Genomic DNA, 21,661 nt, shown 5'->3' with positions numbered 1-21,661 from the left:
ATCCTATCCTTTTGCTCGTTATCTTTGTAAAGCCTCTGCCCCTTTATGAATTTGAAAATTATATGTTGGAATGTTATAGGACTTAACGATGCAGGGAAAAGGTTCCGCGTCAGCAATTTAGAAGCCTGAAGTAGTATGTTTTCAAGAAACAAAAATGGAGAAGATTTCAGCCGGTATTGTCTGGGATCTGTGGGGTGGATCTTTCACGAATTGGACTGTTAGGCCAGCCTCAGGAGCCTCTGGTGGTATCCTCTTAATGTGGGATAAATGTGTAGTGGAATGCATTGAAGAGGTAATGGACACTTTCTCTATCTGCTGCAAATTCAAATCTATTATGGATCGATTTGTTTGGGCTTTCTCGGGAGTCTATGGTCCCAATGTTGATTCTAAAAGGCATTCTCTGTGGGAGGAGTTGGCTAGGGTTTTCAGTTGGTGGGAAGCACCTTGTTGCATCGGGGGAGACTTCAGTGTTACTCGCTTTCTGAACGAAAGGGTTCGAGCAGCTTGGTTTATCTCTGCCATGTGGGAATTTTCAAATTTCATTTTATAGCAGGGGATGATGGATATTCCGTTGCCCGGTGGTTCTTCACACCTGGTCTAATAACCAAGACCCCCTTTTATGTCTAAGATTGATAGATCTCGTGTTCTTGAATTGGGAAGAGCATTTCCTAGACATGATCCAGCACTTTCTTCCTCACCCTTTATATGATTTTTTTTTTCTCATTTGCTTGATATCGGAGTTATGTCTAGAGGCTCACAATCGTTTAAATTTGAGAACATGTGGCTGAAAGTAGAAGGTTTTGTAGACTTGGTGAAACAGTGATTCGATCAGCTTGTCAGTACTCCTTATTTTGTATTTGCTAATAAACTAAAGCAGCTGAAACTTGATTTAAAATGCTGGAACAATGAGGTTTTCGGAAATGTGGAGGAAAGGAAGACGTCCTTATTGGAGGAGGTCCAGTCCCTTGATTTCTAGCGGAAGAGAGACCCCTGTCGGGAGGAGAGAGTTAGAAAGGTTAAGGCGAAAGGAGATTTGGAGAATGTTGCTCTTATGCTAGAAGTCTAGGACGACCTGGGTAAAAGAAGGTGATAGCAATATGATGTTTTTTTATCGGCTTGCCAACTCTTACCGGAGAAACAATTTTATCTCCAGTTTTTGTATTGATGGTTCTGTTTCCTCCGACCAAGAAGTGATCAATGATACAATCATTCAGTATTACAAGACTCTTTAATGAAACAGTTCATTGGCGCTCCAAACTAGATGGTCTGGAGTTTCCCCCTTTAGATCTTGCAAATGCGGATTGGTTGGAGAGAACTGTTTCAAGAATAGGAAATTCTTTAGGCTCTGCTTGGTATTGACGCTGACAAAGCACCGAGCCTTGCCAACTTCTATTGCATTCTTTTGATCTTGTTGGGCTATCGTGAAGGATGATCTTATGCATGTTTTCCATAACTTCCATGGGCACAAGCTGTTTGAGAAGAGCTTTAATGATAACTTCATTGCCCTTATCCTTAAAAAGCTTGGGAGTTTGGAATTAAAGGACTTTAGACCTATCAGCCTCATGGGGAGTGTTTATAAAATTTTGGCTAAAGTCATTGTTATCATATGAAACAGGAAGAGCTGGCCAATATTCTCAGTAGTAGCATCTCTTCTTTGCCCATGAAATATTTGGGGCTTCCTCTAGGTGCATCTTTTACGTAGAAAGTTAGTTGTTGAGAAAATGGAAAAAAGATTGGCTAGTTGGTAGAAGATTTACTTGTCTTAGGGTGGTTGCCTAATTCTAATCAAGAGTATGTTATCCAGTTTGCCTACATGCTTTTTGTCCCTTTTCCCTTTACCAGCCGGTATAGTTAGGAGATTGAAACGTCTTCATAGAGACTTTCTTTGGGATGGATTAGGTGGTGAGCCTAAGCTTCATTTGGTAAATTGGAAGACTATCTACTCAGTTCCTAGAGAAGGGTTGGGCGTTAACAATCGTATGTAGTTCAATAAAGATTTACTTGTTATTTCTTTGGAGATTTGTGCAATAGGAGACTTCTTTATGGAGACAGGTAATAGGGGGTCCAAAGGGAGGGGGTTGCTATTTAGAGGAAGCTCCAGGGCCCTACAGGGTGTGCCTTTGGAGGAATGTCATAAGACGGGGGATCTTCTCCAATTGGAGTTGCCTTTGTAAAAAGAATGAAGAGACCATAAATAACCTCCTCATCGACCGTGAGTACACCCCTTATCTTTGGCACCTGGTTTTCAACTTATTTGGAGTTTCGTGGATGATGTGTGGCAACATCATAGAGCTGCTACAATGTTGGAAGTCTCAAGGGCGGGAATATTCCAAAGAGGCTATTGGGAAATTTATTCATGCATTCTTAATGTGGAGTATTTGGAGAGAAATGAATTGGCGCCTCTTTGACTACTGTGAGATTGTTGTTCTTTGTTTAAAATCCTTATTTTTGAGATTTCTCTTAGATTGGGCTGTAGTCTATGTTCCTACTTTCTTCTCTTTGACTTATTTGATCTTGTTAATTTTTAGATTCTAGACGCATTTAGTGTGGTTGTCTCTGTTGTATATTTTTTCTTGTACAAGGGCTTTGCCTTTTCTTTTCAATAAATTATTATTCATAACAAAAAAAAAAAAAAATTTTTTTTTGATAAGTAATAGCCAGTTTTATTGAAAGTGTAAAGGCGCTCCAAAGTACACCGGGAGTATACAATAGGATCACCTAACTAGAGAGAGAAAAGCGAACAAGGAAGTCATCGTAGCTAATCGACACTGGGAAGACATACGCTATAGTCCAAAGATACAAAGTGTGGAAATAATAAGATAATAAGTCTTCCAAAGAACCTTCCAAATCCTCAAAACACCTATTATTTCTCTCCCTCCAAAGGCACCAAAAGAAACAAGTAGGCACCATCTTCCAAACCGCAGCACTCCCCCTCCTTCCCGAAGACCACCAACAGGCGAGCAAATCAGAAAAAAAAAAAAAAAAAAAAAAACTTAAGTTGAGATAGCTCATACTTGTCCAAAAATGAGGTTTTGGCTTATAAAGTTTAACTTTTCGAAGAAAATTTCTATAGCAATATAAATTAGTTTAAGCTTCAGATACATGAAAGTCTTTGTTTGCTGATTCGAATTTGATTTTTCATATTAATATTTGATCCCTCCCTCTCCTTTTCTGATTTTTTTTATCTCTCTCTCTCTCTCTCTCTCAGGACCAATACCTGATGGTGCTGATGCAGTTGTTCAAGTTGAAGACACTGAACAAATTGAAAATAGTTCAGGTGAATCAAAGTGGGTCAAAATATTGGTACAGACTAGCAAAGGTGTTGACATTCGTCCGGTGGTATGATTCATTACTTCAAAATTATGCTCATAACATGACTGAAATTAATCATTTATGGAGTGTAATTGATATGAATATATTAACAATGCCACATCAACTCTTTTAGTGATTTTGTAACATGAGTAATTGTCGCTGAATGTAGATGAATTCATCTTTGCCACAATACCAACTCCTAAGACAGATTGAGGTTCAAACAGTAAATTATTTTGATAAGTAATGTATATCAAAGAGTGCAGGGGGCGCAACCTTAGTACACATGATGTATAGAAGAGAATGCCTAAGTAGAAGAAAAAAGTACCAAAAAAATCATTAAAACTAATCACTAAGGAAGCTAAAAACGCAGCTGTCCAAGTAAAGAGGGAAAAAAGGAGGACTTAAGGTCTTCCGACGTCCTTTCATGGTTATTGAAATTTCTAGGGGAAACTTCACAAAAGACCCTTGAACTACCATGCATTTTGAGAAGACCCCCAAAATTTCAAAAATTCTCAATTTTACCTATTGAACTTTTAATTTGATGCAATTTACTCACTCCGTTAATTTTTGCTATTAAACCCTAACGGAAACCCCTAAAAAGACCAAATTACCTTTCAATTTTTGTTTTAAAAAAAAAAAAAAAAATTGAAAAATGAAAAAAAAAAAAAAAAAATTGAAGAAAAAAAGGGTATAATAACTTCTTTTTTTATTTTTTATTTTTTATTTATTATTATTATTATTATTTAATTTTTAATTTGAAATTAAGGGTAAATTTGAAATTTTATAAAAAAGTTAGGGGTATAATGGTCATTTTATAACTTTCAACGTTTAAAAATTGGTGGAGGGGTACATTGCATCAAATTGAAAATTCAGGAGGTGAAATTGAAAGTTTTTGAAATTTTATGAGGTCTTCTCAAAACGCGTAGTAATGTAGAGGTTTAAAGTGAAGTTTCCCCAAATTTCTATTATTTCAATCCCTCCACAAGCACCACATAAGGCTAGATGGCACCATCTTTCACACAACAACACATCAAGAGTGACCACCCGTCCACCTGCAAGCAAACAAATCAACCACCCTTTTGCACCTTTGTTGATCTTGTTACTTGTAAAAAAATAGATGTAGGACTTTTTACGATAATAATTGAGAATGACTACCTTCACTTGGGTATGGGGAACGCTACCTTCTTTGTGTATCTTACCATTGTCCTTAAAAAAAATTAAGGCTAAAATCTTGGCCCTCCAAGTTTACACTTGTGGTAAAAAATTGGTCCATATACTTCTGGTTTGGGCAATTTCATTCTGAAAGTTTCAGACTACTGTCCATGAGCTGCATGTTACATGACAACAATGTCATTTCGGTGAGATCTTATAAAAAAAAAAAATTTGTGAGAAAAGATAACATAAAATTGATTTTTTAAAAGAAAAAAGAAGAATGAGGAAAAAAATAGAAGAGCCTGTGTACTGTTGCAAACTGTATACAACCCAATACAATCTTGGTCACTGTAGCTCATGGTTTTTGGTTCTTCCAAGAATTTGATTGTTGCAAACAGTGTAATCCTTGTTGAGAAGCAAGTGGTTGTTGACTAGGATTGCGGTATTTGGGGGGGGGGTTGGGGTGTTGAGGGTGGGGGTGGGGGAAGGAGGAGGAGGAGTGGCAGCTGCTGGGTTGCATTGCATGCGGATGCCACACCTGCCATCTGGTGGTAGATTAAGCAAAGGTAACCAGAACTCCAAATCTTTTTTTTTTTTTTTTTGATAAGTAAGTACAAAGAACTCCAAATCTTCTACTTTCAATTCGCCACTCTTCCTTCCCCAATCGCCACCAATTCTTAATTGCCAGCGGCAAGCAACCAAGTTCCATATTCCAGCCAAAGTCATCTAGAACACTTCTTTAAATCTTCGCCAAAACTTTTCTGAATATAACATTTCTTCTTTTATTTTCTTCCTCTTTCTTATTTTTAATTCTTTTTAAAAATTATACTTATTTTATTTCTCACAATTGTTCATTGTTATTGGACAGAAGGAGTACATTTGCAACAATCTGAAACTTCGGGGATATAATTGTTTAATTTAGAACTATAGGGACCAAATTGACAACAAGCATAAACTTGGAGGGACCAAAATGTATTTTGGCTAAAAAATGAAGTGCATGGACTTGTTGGCTATAAGAATTGATTTTGCAGAATTTCAGAAATTATTTTCTTACTAATGTCACACTTAATGGGCCAGAGGCTTACCATGTTCAGCCATACTCTGCTTTTTCTCAATCTTGGATATTTTAAGTTGCAATTGCATTTTTCACCAATCTGTTTAACTTGGGTCACATGATATTGGGATGAAAACCACCGTACTATCTATGGCTGAACCACTTATGTGCTTTGGTTGAATTTCACTTCTGTGAAGCACACCTGAATCTATTACGTTTCTGATCTATATTTTTTGCTTTTCTTCTTATGATGGGAGAATGAAAAAAAAATAAAAAATTCTGGCTTGTGGATTCTAATGTTGTTAACCTACTTAACTTATTCCTTGCACATCCATTCAAAACTTGAAGTGAATATATCTTGGTTTTCTCTTGTATACTTTTTTTATACTAGGGTTGTGACTTTTGAGCTTCTAATGAAATTGACTTACTTGTAAAAAAAATATCTTGGTTCTGTCTTTTAAATCTTTGTATGCACCTCGTGTACACATGGCTTTTGAGTTGTCATGCTTGATTAAGCATGTGTTTATGCCTTCATTCTACTTGGAAAAATGTTGAGACGAAAGTAAGATACTTTTGATATTTAGTTAACGATTTATTTTATTACTTTGAGACAAACTTGTTGTTTGATGGATAAGAGGTAGCAAATTAATTTTTTTTAGAACTGTCAGACAATGATTATAATGTGGCACAGAGCACTTTTAAGTTGTTCCCCATCATCATTTAGTTCTGCTCATTTATGCAAGTCTCACAGGTCAGTTATATTTCTTGAGGAGTACTTTTTGAGTATAAGGATTATATATGATGCTTGCTATGGAAAGTCAAATGCAGGAGTACAATTGACACTTTTGCTTGGGTTTTGTCTTTATACAATATTATCTAATAAAAGCCCTATTTACCTGTTTAATAGCATCAATTTGTTTTGAGCTATTATATCTTTAAGCTCATATAATAAGATGGTTGCCAGGGATGTGACATTGAGAAAGATTCCATGGTATTAAAATCTGGAGAAAGAGTAGGTGCTTCAGAAATTGGCTTACTTGCTACTATGGGTGTAATGATGGTGAAGGTATTTATCTACTTATTTTTGTGCTTAAAAATGTTGTCAAACACTAACCAGGGTTGAGGAGGATATAGTGTACACCCTGCATAACCATATTTTTTTTCAGTAACGTTTTTCAAAAGAAAATATTTAAAAACAGTGAGGGCTAATGTTGTTATGTAGGTTTATCCTACCCCAACAATTGGGGTGCTTTCTACAGGAGATGAACTTACAGAGCCAACAACCAAGTTTCTAAATCGTGGCCAGGTATCACATGTCTATTGGAGAACTCCAAAATGCATAATTTGGGCTGCATCTCTCTCTCTCCCTATCTCTCATTTTTTATCAAGGAATTTTAGTCGTGAAGGGGTTAAAATGACTTTGGTCATTCTAAAACAGAGTACATTCTCGTTATTTCAGTGTCCAAAAACTACAATACAGGATTTAGTTCAGGTTGTCTAAACATGCATTGGGTTTTCATCAAGATTAGCTTATATCTTCCATGTGTTTATAAGTTTAAGCTGGTTACTCTATTGCAGATTAGGGACTCCAACCGTGCTATGATACTGGCAGCTGCTGCAGAGCAGCAGTGCAAAGTTGTTGACCTTGGTATTGCTAGAGATGATGAAGAAGAATTAGAGAGGATCTTGGATACTGCTTTAGCTGCTGGTATTAACATTCTTTTAACTTCTGGAGGTGTTTCCATGGGAGACAAGGATTTTGTCAAGCCATTGCTTGCAAAGAGGGGAACTGTGTATTTTAGTAAGGTAGACTGATGGCCAATTCTTTTCTATATATCATGATTTCTTTCAGGAAGTTGTCTGATGTAAGTTGTATGTTTGTAGTTAGAATGAGCTACCAAGCACAATGTGGTGTCAGACTTGATCAAAATATCTGAAGTTTGATTATCATAGAAATATAAATTATAGGGAAAAATCCATTTTACCCCCCTAAAGTTTCAGGAGTTTTTCAATTTGAACCCCAAAGTTTAAAAATTGGCAATGTACCTCCCTAATGTTTCAAAAATTTTCAATTTAAACTTTGTTACTAATTTCCGTTAAATTGGACGGAAATCTATGAAATTACGTAATTACCCTCAGGCTTTTTTTAAAAAAATTTCCGTCCAATTTAACGGAAATTAGTAACGGAAGGTTTAAATTGAAAATTTTTGAAACATTACGAGGGTATATTGCTAATTTTTAAACTTTGGAGTTCAAATTGAAAAACCCATGAAACTTCAGAGGGGTAAAGTGGATTTCCCCCTAAATTATACTCCTAGGTTTGAAATTTGATTGCCTTTTCAGGTTTTCATGAAACCAGGGAAGCCCTTGACATTTTCTGAGATCAATTTAAACCCAGTAGAGGGTAAAATTCACAGCAAAATTCTTGCATTTGGGTTGCCAGGAAATCCAGTGAGCTCTCTGGTTTCTTTCCATATTTTTGTGGTCCCCACCATCCGCCGTCTTGCTGGATGGGGAAACCCTCATCTTTTCAGGTTGCCAAAGCTTCAAAAACAGTGCTCTCTCTCTCTCTCTCTCTCTCTTTCTCCCACTTTTGTTGAGAGTGATTTAGTCGAGTAAGTAATTGTTTGCTTTTCTTTTATAACATGCACAGAGTTCAGGCCCGTCTTCGCCAGCCCATAAAAGCAGATCCAGTTCGACCAGAATTCCATCGTGCCATTATTGGATGGGATGTCAATGATGGCTCAGGCAATCCTGGGTAAGTTCTTTAGGTATGTTATCATTTAGATTGGGGAGTCTAGTGGCTTTTAGGGGTGTGCGTCCAAATGAATCCTCTATAGGACATTATTTTGTATTGAATTTCTCCGTGTAGGATTTATTTGATTTTTTCTCTCCCAATTGCATTAGGATAAATGGATCAATTGTTATCAGTTTTGTTGCAGAGAGCACTGGTCATCAGAGGAGCAGCAGGCTTTTAAGTATGAAGTCAGCTAATGCTTTGTTGGAGTTGCCAGCTACAGGCAGTGTCATATCTGCTGGGACTGTTGTGTCTGCCATTATAATTTCTGAGTTAAGCAATACTGCCTTTTGCAATAGTTCCTTATTGTCAGAATCAACTTCGGCATCGGAAGGAATTATATCGAAAGAAATAACTGCAGATGGGTCTCAGAATGCTGAGCTCAAAGTAGCCGTTCTAACAGTGAGTGATACTGTTGCATCAGGGTCTGGGCCTGATAGAAGGTATTGTACCACATATTGCTTTTTCTATGTCGAGACCATGTTTATCTTTGCTTCATATGCTATATTCTGTAACTTTTCCTCCTTGGAAGTGAAACCTTTATATTCATATTTGCTATAAGTGAATCTCAAGAACTTCCTTCTACCTCTCTCTCTCTTCATTTCAGATAACTTCCCTCACTTATGGCTTGACCATGAAACTCTTAAAGCTCTGAACATCAGTTTGTGACATGTAACACCATTAGTGCTACCTCTGCTTGTTTCTGTCAACTTGGATGGAACTTTCACATATGAATTGCATAATGGTAGTGCCCAATGAGATTGTGCCACATTCTCTATTTGTGTTTACAAATCTATGACACATTGTCTTCTTCCTGAATTAGTTCAGATAAATGAAAAGAAAGAAAAAAAGAAAGAAAAGCTTGTAGTAGAAAAGGAAGACCAAAAGGAGAGAGGAGAAATTCTTTTAAGGAATTGAAAATTCATTAAAAAGCGCAAAGGTACAACTCAAGTACACAGGAAGTATACAAGAGATACACCTAACCAGAAAAAGAAAAAAAAGACCAAAAAAATCATCAAAGCTAGAAGTATTAAAGTAGTTAAAGGTAGCTTTCTAGTGGTAAAGAGTGTTGAAAAAAAAAAAGTCTTTAGTTCCACCACTATCCTTTCACGGTCTTCAAAACTTTGATAATTTCTTTCTCACAAAAGACACCACATTAGGAAGGACAAAACCATCTTTCACATTGTTGCACTCTGAAGACTACCAAACTGCCTACTCCAACATGTGAATAAGTCTACCACTTGACTAAAAATAGTATTTCATAAGGCACTAGCAATCTCACAATGGAGTAAAAGACGATCCACATACTCCCCACTCCTCTTACACATATAGTACCAATCAACCATTATGAGTCTATGACATGCCACTTCTTTAGGTTATCCATGGCAGGGATCTTCCTTAGAGCAGCCGGCCAAGCAAAAAACGCCACTCTCATGGGGAACCTTTTTTTTTGATAAGTAAGTAACTGACTTTATTAAAAGCGTAAGGCGTCCCGAAGTACACTGGAAGTATACAAGGAGGATCACCTAACTAGAAAGGGAAAAACGAACAAGGAAATCATTATAGCTAATCGAATCCGGGAAAACAAACGCTACAGTCCAAAGATACAGAGTATGGAAACAATAGGATAAAAAGTCCTCGAAAGACCTCTCCACATCCTCGAAGCACCTATTATTTCTCTCTCTCCATAGACACCAAAAAAAGCAAGTAGGCACCATCTTCCAGACTGCAGCACTCCACCCCCTTCCTGCAGACCACCAACAGGCTAGCAACTCGACAACCCGACCAGGCATCACCCATGATAACCCAAAACGGCCAAAAAAGGCACTCCACAAAGCAGACGCCACCTCACAATGAATAAGAAGATGATCCACTGTCTCCTCACTCTTCTTACACATCCAACATCTGTTTACCACAATCACATTTTTCTTTCTGAGGTTATCTAAGGTCAGAATTTTCCCCCAAGCCGCCGACCATGCAAAAAAAGCTGCCCTTGGAGGAGCTTGTGTCCGCCACACACTCTTCCAGGGGAACCTCCTCCCTTCCGAGCATGCCAAGGAGAGAAAGAGAGACTTGACCTTGAAAGTACCTCTTTTGGAAGGGTTCCACCATAATCTATCTTCCGACCCTCTTCTCACTCCTGTAGAATGTAACACCTGGAAAAATGAGGCAAAGGCCTCCACCTCCCAATCATGAGCCTCCCTCGAAAAACTCACGTTCCACTGGTTGGATCCCCCTAGCATCTCCACGTTATCCGCAACTGAGGCCTCCTTCGCACAAGCAATACTATAAAGGCTCGGGAAAGCTATCTTGAGAGCAGAATCTCCACACCACCAATCATGCCAAAAGCTAATCCGAGACCCATCCCCCACTGCAAATCTTGTGAAGCCTTTGAAAGTTTCCCACCCTTTCCTAATATTCTTCCATAACCCTACCCCAAACGTGCCTCCAGGCTCAACCGAACACCATCCTCCCCATAAGCTTCCAAACTTCGCATCTATCACATCTCTCCACCAAGCGTCTCTTTCCGACCCATAATGCCACAACCATTTCCCTAAAAGAGCGCGGTTGAAGACCAATAAGTTCCTGATCCCCAACCCTCCCTCCTTGATCGGAGTGCAAACCTGCGACCACTTCACCAAGTGGTATTTGAACTCTTCGCCTATCCCTCCCCAAAGGAAATTGCGTTGAAGCTTCTCAATGCGCTTAGCAACACTCACCGGAATAGGAAAAAGAGACAAGTAATAAGTAGGCAGGTTAGCAAGAGTGCTTTTAATAAGGGTGACCCTACCCCCTTTCGACAAATACAACCTTTTCCAACTGGCCAACCGATATTCAATCTTCTCGATCACTCTCATGGGGAACCTTATTTTGCCAAATACTCTTCCAAGTTATATAGAGATGAAACAACAGTTATGAAAATGTGAATTATATGAGTTTCAAACTCTAAGCATGACTCTCAAACACTACTAAGCAGATGGCACCAAAAATTGTCACTAGCAGATGATTCAAGCTATTAGTTTGAAGATTCTTGCAATATGTTTCTTTTTGAATTCTCCATCTTATATGGTGAAATGAAGAAATTGATGATATGAGGTAATGTGATTCGTTATGATATAATTCATGGATAACTTTTATATATATATAAAAGTAATCGAAATATCATTAAAAGCGTAAGGCGCTCCCACGTACATAGGAAGTATACAAGAGAAACCAAATATATTTCATGGATATCTTAGGTTGTATCCATTTATTATTAGGTCTTCATTGATTACGGCCTATTATTGGCTTTCCTGCAGTTACTTGAATCTGATGTCTATGCCAAGGAGGGTGCTTATGGTAGTTGGATAGTTTGGGTTTATGATTTTATGATGAACAAAGGTTCCTCTAATTCCTACTCTTAACAAGATTTACCTGATATTATATTTGAATTAGTATTTTTATTTAAAAGGAAATGTTTGACTTGTTTATCATGACATTGTATATCAATTAAAGAAATTTCTTTCTTAGGTAAATTTGCTTTGAGAATCATCTTCCTTCTCATATTGATAATGTAAATGCGAAAGCAGGATGGTTGATGTTTAGACTAGTTGCTTACTTATTGAAAAAAGAAAGGTTTTAAACTAAATGCATCTAGATGAACCCTTTGGAATCTTTTTTTTTTTTTTTTGACAATGTCACTTTGTGCATGCCAAAGTGGTAGGGGCAGAGTGGATGTTCTGCCATATAAAAGTTTGATATGGAAAACATGAATGCTCTGTGACAAAATTTCAGCAGCTATTGGACCAATAGTGGCTAATAATATCCTTGGATACCTCTATGGCTCTATCTATTGATTTGTCTTCTTTCTAGTGATGCCAAACTTGGAGTAGGAAGGTCGGTGTCAAACTTCAAATGCATCCGGATACTCCTTTTTGAATGATTGTTTCTAAAAGGTCACTGAATTGATGCCAAAGTAAAGAGCAAAGTTCACATTGTTCCTTGTTGAAGTGGATCATTGGAAGTACCGAGTACTTTGCGACAATATTTTTGAAATAACTTAACAGTTCAGCTTAATAAGGTCTTACCAATGTGTTCCTCCCCACTCCAAGTATATGTTGCAACTTAGGATGTAAGAATCATATGTTTATATTTTCAATGTCTTAACACCATCCTTGCTGAAGACTCGATGACTTGAGGTGTTGACTTCAAAGGTGAAGCCTCTTTGGAAGCACAAATTACACTGAAACTAGGGCTGTGTGTAATTCTGGTTAATGTGAAAAGCTGATTGTTGACAAATGTTGTGAATTGTTCTAACTTATTGGGTTGCATATCAGAGATACATGAAAATTAAAGTTGACTTCAGTTCTTATTCTGCAGCAGTTTCCATTTTCTATTAAGATGTATTTCCTATCTGAAACCTGTGATGTGGAAAGAGAAGGTTACTTCTTGTGTTTTGGTGGAGAAGCTGAACTCTGACCTTAGTTTTGACATTTGTCCTTATCTCTTCAACATTTCAAAATTTCAGTGGTCCTCGGGCTGTTTCTGTTGTAAATTCTTCATCAGAAAGGTTGGGAGGAGCAAGGGTAGTTGCAACAACTGTGGTCCCAGATGATGTGAGCAAAATTAAGGATGTTTTAAAGAGATGGAGTGATGTTGACAAAATGGATCTGATTCTTACCCTCGGTAAGATTTTTGCTTTTCATCGAGTGTTTCATTTCTTTTGATGAAAGTAACATAATATTTTTACATTGTTTTGTAAAGATTTCTTCTTCCTGTTTATGATAAGTATCTTCAATGAAGGTGGCACTGGCTTCACCCCAAGAGATGTAACCCCTGAAGCAACCAAAGAATTGATCGAGAAAGAAACACCTGGTCTTTTGCATGTAATGATGGTGGAGAGTTTAAAGGTACAACCAATTTATGTATGTTGGTCACTACTGCAGTAAGTTATATTTTTGCACCAAAAAAAAAAGAGTACTCGTCTATGCTGCTGTTTATGATTGTACTTTTACTCTTGGAAAGGATTTCAAATTTTATGTGGAAAATCAGAGAATAGTTTTGGCTGGAAATTTCGTAATACCTTTTACACCTCATCTTCTAATCTTGTCTTTGTAACTGTTTTCTGATGCTGTATGTGTAAGAGGAATGGGGAGTTTGTGAACTATCTTCTTCTCCATTGTGAGATTGTTTTTGCCCCATGGAATGTTTTCTTTAGTTGCTTTGGGTTATGTCTAGATGAGTTATCGACTTGTCTGCATGTTGTGGTTTGCTGGTAGCACTTGGAGTGCTACTGTGTAGAAAATGGTGCCCTATTGTATTTTGTGATGTCTTTGAAATGAAAGAAATGATAGAGTTTTGAGGACTGTGTGAAGACGTTGGAGGAGCTTAAGGCGTTTTTCTTCAATACTCTATCTTTGGACAATTGCAATTATATCTCCTTTGGAGCTTAGTTTTCATGATTTTTTGGCTCTTTTTTTTTCTCATTTTAGCTAGGTATTTCTCTTATTTCATGTGTACTTGGGTGCACTTTACGCTTTTAATAATATTTCGATTACTTACAAAAAAAAATGTTCTCTGCCATAAAATATTGTCCCATTGATCACCATAAGGGAAAATTGGCCTGAAATCTTAATGATAATAGCCCTGGGTGGTATGTACGTTTGTAAGTAGTTGAGTATTGCGGAAGTTGGTATATTGATGTTAATAGTCTCGACTTCTGGAGTATTTATGCTTTGGGTTATGTCTAGATGAGTTATCGACTTGTCTGCATGTTGTGGTTTGCTGGTAGCACTTGGAGTGCTACTGTGTAGAAAATGGTGCCCTATTGTATTTTGTGATGTCTTTGAAATGAAAGAAATGATAGAGTTTTGAGGACTGTGTGAAGACGTTGGAGGAGCTTAAGGCGTTTTTCTTCAATACTCTATCTTTGGACAATTGCAATTATATCTCCTTTGGACCTTAGTTTTCATGATTTTTTGGCTCTTTTTTTTTCTCATTTTAGCTAGGTATTTCTCTTATTTCATGTGTACTTGGGTGCACTTTACGCTTTTAATAATATTTCGATTACTTACAAAAAAAAATGTTCTCTGCCATAAAATATTGTCCCATTGATCACCATAAGGGAAGATTGGCCTGAAATCTTAATGATAATAGCCCTGGGTGGTATGTACGTTTGTAAGTAGTTGAGTATTGCGGAAGTTGGTATATTGATGTTAATAGTCTCGACTTCTGGAGTATTTATGGGATGAGTTTTGAGCTGTAGTGATGTGTCTGGTCATTCTTAGGGTTGTATTTTTCTTTGGTGTTTACTCCCACGGTTTTTTTGATAAATAATTAATTCATTAAAAAGCATAGAGGGGCGCAACCCCAGGATACCAGAATGTATATAAAGAAAGGCCCCACTAAAGGCGAAAAAAAAAAAAGAACAAAAATCCACAAATTGAGGCAAAGTAGAAAACTGGAAAACATTAGAAGTCCCCGCCCAGTTGAGTAGGGTCTTGACCAACATGTTTACTCCCAAGATTTTGCCTACTCTTCACTAGACGAAGCTGTGAAATAGTTTATTATTTGTATATTAGCTCACAGGCTGCATGCACATGACCAAACTTATGGGGCTGTGGAGCTCATGAGATGGCTGAGAACCGATAGATGCTTTTTCATTAGTGTCTTAAGCTTCACATAGATTATTGCCCCACTTGCTTGCAGCATTAGCTTTTGGAATTTTTTGGTTGAGTGTCATTGTATCAGTGCTTGTTTGTCTATGAAGTCACCATTTTGATTCCCTCATAATGTAGAGCATGCAATGTTCTTTGGCTAATAAATTGTTGTGCTGAATTTTTCATATGGGGTAAAATTGTTTACCTCTATTTAGTGTAAAACTTGGAGCGGTGATTTGTCGACCCTTTTGGTGGTCCTTTTCTGCAGGGTTATATTTACTCCCTGTTAATTTGTTGAAAAGGTGTTTTTCTCTGCAAAATGCTTGGTTGTGGTGGATTTAGGTATGAAGAATTAAAACAAAGGATGAAAAGACATTTGTTGTCTTCATCTTGTGTCTTGTGTTACTACCTTTTGTTTATCCCTCTCCTATTTGTAACGTGAACCATCATATCCTGTAGTAAAAAGACACATGCTATAACGGTGGTGGGATTTCCTGTATTGTTCAGAATAATCCTCGTCTATTGTGTGATTTTGGTATTTGTTTGTGTGATACTGACTCTTAGGAGGCCTTGTGTAAAGTGCTTGTCCATGTTAAGCCCTTTTTGTCGTTTATGCCCCCTTCGCACTTTATAATAAGATTGAATTACATATTTTTTTTAAAAAAAAAAATTCAGTTTTGACATCTTGAACTTTTCATAGGTGGGATTCATGTGTAACATTTGATTGCTATGGGTTTATATGTTTTTGAAGATTAAGTCGTGATAAGTTCCAGTTCAAATTCTTCTGCTTTACCATATTATATGTTACTAATTGTTGCCTCTGGGTGTCTGGTTGGCAAGTGTGTAGATTGAGAGAACTGAATGAGTGAGTGTTATCGGAGGGCATTCTCCTGCGTATTTCGTTGAGGATTGTGTGGTTTGATTGCTTGTTGATTTAGTGATGGGTTATTTTTATGTCGAAGCAAAAGCATTTGAAATTTTTTCTGAGATTTGGGAATAACAATGTTTGTCTTGTTGAGAGGAGCATAGGAGTCTATCGAGCAATTTGTTTGGGAAGCTGTTGGTGGGGTGGCTGTCAAAGACAGTGGAAGAGCTGATTAGAGGAGATCATAAACGGGATTTCTGTAGGACTTTTAGAATGGGTAATACAGTGCATGTTGCACAATGGCGAGTGAATAGCCATGGGAGATTCCTAGAGGTCTCAGAGTATGGTGCAAAGGGTGGCAGAACTTCTTCATTATTCTGGAAGGTCGGGCAAGGAGTGTGTGGGTGAGCTGTGGTGCTCAGATGAGGAAGGTGGCTCATTATTTTGAGGAGGATGTTACTGGCAGTAAGTATATCAAGAAACATGAGGATTTTTTGTTGATGCCAAGAATGGAGGAGAAAAGACGACGGTCGTTTATGGAGGGGAACAAAGAATTGGGCTTAAAAGATATGGGCTGGAAGGATATTTGGGTTTATGGGGTGGATAGGAGTTATAAGCCCAAAGGGGCGGAAGGGTCAAGGTCTATAGGAGAAGAGGAGCACCCAGTGTTTTCTAGTAAAGCTAAGGTGATGGTAAAAGCTCTGAATCCAAGTCATGGTTGATGATACAAGAAGAGGTTGATCTGTTATGTGGGGCAGTGTATCAGAGGCAGTTTCAACCAATAGTCAAGGCGAAATGGAAAGTGAAAGAAGGAGAAGGGGTGCTGTTTAGCAAGGCTAGTAAGAAAGACATTTCTCTGGTAGGTTCTAGGAAAGTAGTTGCGAGTGGTGAAGTACAGAGCAACGGATTATTGGGGGATTGGCAACAGCCCTAAAGTCAACGAAAATAGTTGTCGGAGCAATTAGGTCTTGCACAAATAAGACCAAAGGGTTTTTTGGTATCAGAAGGGAAGGAATTGTTTCTAATTTCCCTTAATTTTTGGAGTTTTGTTCTTGTTCTATACATTATGGGTTCTCTAATATATTTCTTGTGTACTAGGGTTGTGTCCCTGTACACTTTGAATGAATTTGAATTATTTGTTAAAACAAAAGTAGCTATATGTTGAAACGAGGGCAATGAAGGGGTTTCTTTCTCTATATTGCTGATATTTCTTGGCTATAAGGTAAAGCTTGGAAGTTTAAAAATACCCTAGCCAATATAGCCAATTGGATAGGAAAGCATTAATGTCTACTCTTGTCAATCAATGTAAAACTGCTCGCGGTCATAGCACTGGTAGGATGATAGTCAGATGCACGTTTCTCCTCTTTTTGTTAAGTATTACGAATTTAACTAGAAATAGGAGAGACCTCATGCATACAGGTCAAAAGGCGCCCTTAGAGAATTATGATCTAAAACTTAAGAAATCTATAAAATCTACAGGAGTGAAACCATTGCCAAAAGCAATAGATCACTTATTGACGGTGGTGCAGGACAAGGTCTGGAAAAAAAGAAATACTGTCCAAGGTTTCTGGTTGTTAGTTTGTATGAGAGAAAAGAATAGAAGAAAAGTAGAGAAAGAATAGAAGAAGAATAAGGGAGGCTGCATATTCTCCGTGCAACTACTCTCCTCTCAAACAACATATATATATAAGTCCAACATAGAATACAAAGACCAAAATACCCATAACCTGTTAATCCTAATACACTTTTCTAACACTCTCCCTCAAGCTGGAGCCTATATATCATATAAGTCCAACTTAGAACAAATAAGCTCTAACTTCGTCCGACACAAGGGTTTTGTAAACATATCAGTTAGCTGATCTCCAGACTTCACGAATGGTATAGATAATCTTCGCTGAGTATCTTGTCTCGAACAAAATGACAATCGACCTCAATATGCTTGGTTCTTTCATGAAAAACAGAGTTAGACGCAATATGTATAGCAGCTTGATTATCACAAAATAATGGTATAGGAGTAGGAGTGGCGAATTCGATCTCCTGGAGGAAATGTTGTAACCACGTCAACTCACTAGTAGTATTAGACATTGCCCTATATTCTGCCTCGGCATTGGACCGTGCCACTATCGTCTGTTTCTTGTTTTTCCAAGTCACCAAATTTCCACCCAAGAATGTACAATATTCTGTAGTTGATCGCCTATCTGTGGACAAACTTGCCCAATCTACATCAGTAAACCCTTCTACCCGGAGGTGTCCATTCGGTCTATACACGATCCCAAGGCTTGGAGCTCTTTTCAAATATCGAAGAATACGAGTAATGGCTTTCCAATGTGAAATCCTAGGAGCTTTCAAGAATTGACTAACAACACTCACTGCATATAAGATGTCTGGCCTAGTAATAGTAAGGTAAGTCAACTTTCCAACCAAACGACGATACCTACCAAGATCTTCAAATAATTCCCCGTCATCTTTTACTAATTTCTTATTAGGATCCATTGGGATGTCAACAGGACGAGCACCCAGAAAACCTGTCTCTTCTAACAAATCCAAAACATATTTTCTTTGAGATAAATTGATACCTTTTCGGGATCTACCAACTTCAATCCCCAAGGAATATCTTAGTTTTTCCAAATCTTTTGTATGAAACTTCTGCTAAAAAAACAGTTTCAATCGAGCAATGCCTCTTGAATCATCACCTGTAATCACAATGTCATCTACATATACCACAAGAAGAATGTAACCAGCACTCGTATGCAAGTGAAATATTGAATGATCTGTCTGACAGCGCTGAAGACCAAACTCTGTAATTGCCTCAGAGAACTTCCCAAACCATGCTCATGGAGATTGCTTGAGGCCATATAAGGCCTTTTTTAACTTACAGACACAACTCCGATACTCCCCCTGAGCAACAAACCCAAGTGTTTGCTCATGTAAATCCCCATGTAAAAAGGCATTTTTGACATACAACTGAAATAAGGGCCAATTAAGATTAGCAGCCAAAGAAATAAGAATACGGACGGAAGAGATTTTGGCAACTGGAGAAAACGTCTCATCATAATTAATACCATATGTTTGGGTATAACCCTTCGCAACCAAACGAGCTTTCAACCGTTCAATTGAACCATCAGGATTAAACTTAACCGTGTATACCCATTTGCAACCAACAGTCTTCTTAGCAGGCGGTAATGGAACAAGTTCCCACATACCATGTTGATGTAAGGCCTTCATTTCCAATTCCATAGCTCGTATGAGAGAAAATAATAGAAGAAAAGTAGAGAAAGAATAGAAGAAGAATAGGGGAGGCTGCATATTCTCTATGCAACTACTCTCCTCTCAAACAACATATATATACAAGTCCAACATAGAATACAAAGACCAAAATACCCATAACCTATTAACCCTAATACACCTTTCTAACACTGGTAATGCCATGATGGTACTGTAGCAACTTAGTCTATTTTAGTTATTTAATTTTTTTTTCCCTTTATTCTTATTATGTATGGCTAGGATAAATTTGCATCAAGGGTTTTTATGTATGATTAATTGTTTCCAAGGTTTTGAGGTCTTGTCTTCTTAATAGAAGATTGTTAAGTCATTTAAGGCAATTCAGCTTAATGAAATTGGGATTGGCTTCTAGGTTCTTGTGAGAACCCTAGGATTTGTGATAAAGCACCCAAAAAGACGTTTTGATGGAAAATCTATAAACTTAGGTCTGCAAGTTTAAAGATTGAAGCTCCACAAGAGTCGGTTGAAAATGAAATGAACAATTTACAGGAGTGAAAACATGGCCAAAAGCAATAGATCACTCATACCCCACGAGTAAAGATTTAAACACTTATGTTTAGTTTCTTGTCTAAAAGGAAATAGAAAATGAAAGCAAACTAGTAATTGTAGAAGCTGTCAATTTTGTTCCCAAGAGGTAGCTCAATCGGCTGGGGGCCACGCCTCATGACGCGGAGGTCACTAGTTCGAATTCCCCCTCATCCCTCTTGTGTGAACATGTAAAGAAAAAAAAAAAAAATGCTGTCAATTTTACAGTAGTAGGTGACCTTTGTTCCATTTGCTCCACACATGACTTCTACTTTGAAGTTTTGTTGTTTCGATAGGGCAATATCACGTTTAAACTAATGGTGTCTAAGCAAACTATTGAGCCTCATTGAAAAATGGAATTTCTTTAAGTGTTACCCATCCCTCCCCCTCCTCCCCCACACCACCCCAAACCCCCCCACCCCCCCCCCCCCCCCAAATAAATAAATAATAAATAATAATCAATGAAAAGGGGGTGTTTAGTTGTTGACTGATAATCATTGTATATCTGTGTTCTTATTGAATTACATTTATCTTCTCTGTTACTGATTTTCTCGCCTGTTGTTTTCTAAAATAGGTGACACCATTTATCTTCTCTGTTACTGATTTTCTCACCTGTTGTTTTCTAAAATAGGTGACACCATTTGCTATGCTCTCACGTGCTGCAGCAGGAATACGGGGATCATCATTGGTAATGGCACAATTCATTGTTTGTTTTGCTTATCTCTTATCATGATGGTTTTATTTGTTTGCGAAATTAGATGTTTTCTTGCAAGCAAAATTATTCTTCTGGTAAATGTGGGAATGAATTACAAATTTAAAATTTCTCATTGATGATAAACTCAACTTTATTGGTTATGTGAAATGGGAAAATAAAAAGGATATTAGGTTTATCAAACTGGGGAAAAAAAAGAGGCATATCTATCATTAAAGCCTTCAGAAGGCCCAGTTTTGACAGAGGAAATGGTTTCTCAATTTCACTTGAAAGAATGTGGCATACAAAACATAAGGGAAGTCGGACCTTTCATAGAATGAAAATTTACCTTTTTTCCTCCTATAGCAATTGCGTGCACTAGTTTACCCTTTGTGAGAGTTACCTCAAAATGAGGATATATATATAGCCATCACCAATAATCTCAACGGGAATTGTATTTGATAATTTTGAGATTATGAAAAAAAAATATTATAGTTGATATAAATGACATTCATTTTGAATGCTAGTTGAATTACTCATCAAATGCCAGGTTAGTCCCAATGGGCTGATTTCATGTCTTTTTTCATGATCTTAACAATCTTTGATCTAGCATGCCAAGTGTATGCAATACCAGAAGTATATCACATTAATCAATATCATCACCTAAAGTTTCCAGTTCACACAATAATCTTTGGACCAATGGCATCTCTTACCCTCACAAACAAGGGATGGAAGATGAAATCACGGGTTCAATCTGTGTGAGTTGTCTTTGCCTGGTTCATGGGTCAGATTTCCTGAGTCGGAGGCCCAAAAGAGTACCAACTGGATCCATATATGATCCTAACAGCATCATAATTTGGTAGTCAATTTATATGGGATTTTTATATTCAGATCATCAACATGCCTGGGAATCCAAATGCTGTTTCTGAGTGCATGGAGGCTTTGTTGCCTGCCCTTAAGCACGCATTAAAGCAGATAAAGGGGGACAAGAGAGAAAAACATCCTCGGCATGTCCCTCATGCAAAAGCTGCCGCTGTTGATGTGTGGGAGCAAAGTTATAAGTCGGCCTCTGCTGGTGGCAAAGAACCTGGTTGTTCTTGTTAGTTGTTCCGATTGAAGTATGGAGGAGCAGAAAGCATAAAAAAGGATCTTCTTGAAAAAACTGACAGTAACTATAGAATGTAAAACTGCATACATTTACAAGTTCTGTGATTGCTTAATCCAATTACTCTTTTAAGTTTTCTTGTTTAAATGCTTCATTCAATCATTTGTTTCAGTTTTAATGTTGGTTTACATTCTGGATCTGTGATTTCTAGAAATGTGCCAAATATACAGTTACAATGCC

At 37.5% G+C, this 21,661-nt stretch overlaps 1 protein-coding gene across 4 annotated transcripts in view; it reads left to right on the top strand.

Annotated features, from left to right (window-relative positions):
• Positions 1-21,661, top strand: part of B73 (molybdopterin biosynthesis CNX1 protein / molybdenum cofactor biosynthesis enzyme CNX1 (CNX1)) — a 29,693-nt gene extending 8,032 nt beyond the window's left edge. For all 4 annotated transcript variants that reach the window (XM_059573492.2, XM_059573493.2, XM_059573490.2 and 1 more), the window contains exons 4-14: positions 3,209-3,339; positions 6,483-6,584; positions 6,741-6,824; positions 7,097-7,324; positions 7,862-8,052; positions 8,172-8,276; positions 8,450-8,758; positions 12,823-12,980; positions 13,098-13,204; positions 20,257-20,313; positions 21,208-21,661. In XM_059573492.2, coding sequence (XP_059429475.2) covers positions 3,209-3,339; positions 6,483-6,584; positions 6,741-6,824; positions 7,097-7,324; positions 7,862-8,052; positions 8,172-8,276; positions 8,450-8,758; positions 12,823-12,980; positions 13,098-13,204; positions 20,257-20,313; positions 21,208-21,420 — 1,685 coding nt within the window. In that variant the 3' untranslated portion in view covers positions 21,421-21,661. The remainder of the gene's footprint in view (positions 1-3,208; positions 3,340-6,482; positions 6,585-6,740; positions 6,825-7,096; positions 7,325-7,861; positions 8,053-8,171; positions 8,277-8,449; positions 8,759-12,822; positions 12,981-13,097; positions 13,205-20,256; positions 20,314-21,207) is intronic.

The sequence above is a fragment of the Corylus avellana genome, chromosome 8 (genome assembly GCF_965113065.1).
Source record: "Corylus avellana chromosome 8, dhCorAvel1.hap1.2, whole genome shotgun sequence".
NCBI lineage: Eukaryota > Viridiplantae > Streptophyta > Magnoliopsida > Fagales > Betulaceae > Corylus > Corylus avellana.
Note: the sequence above shows the minus strand (reverse complement) of the source record. Positions and strands in the feature narration are given on the sequence as shown.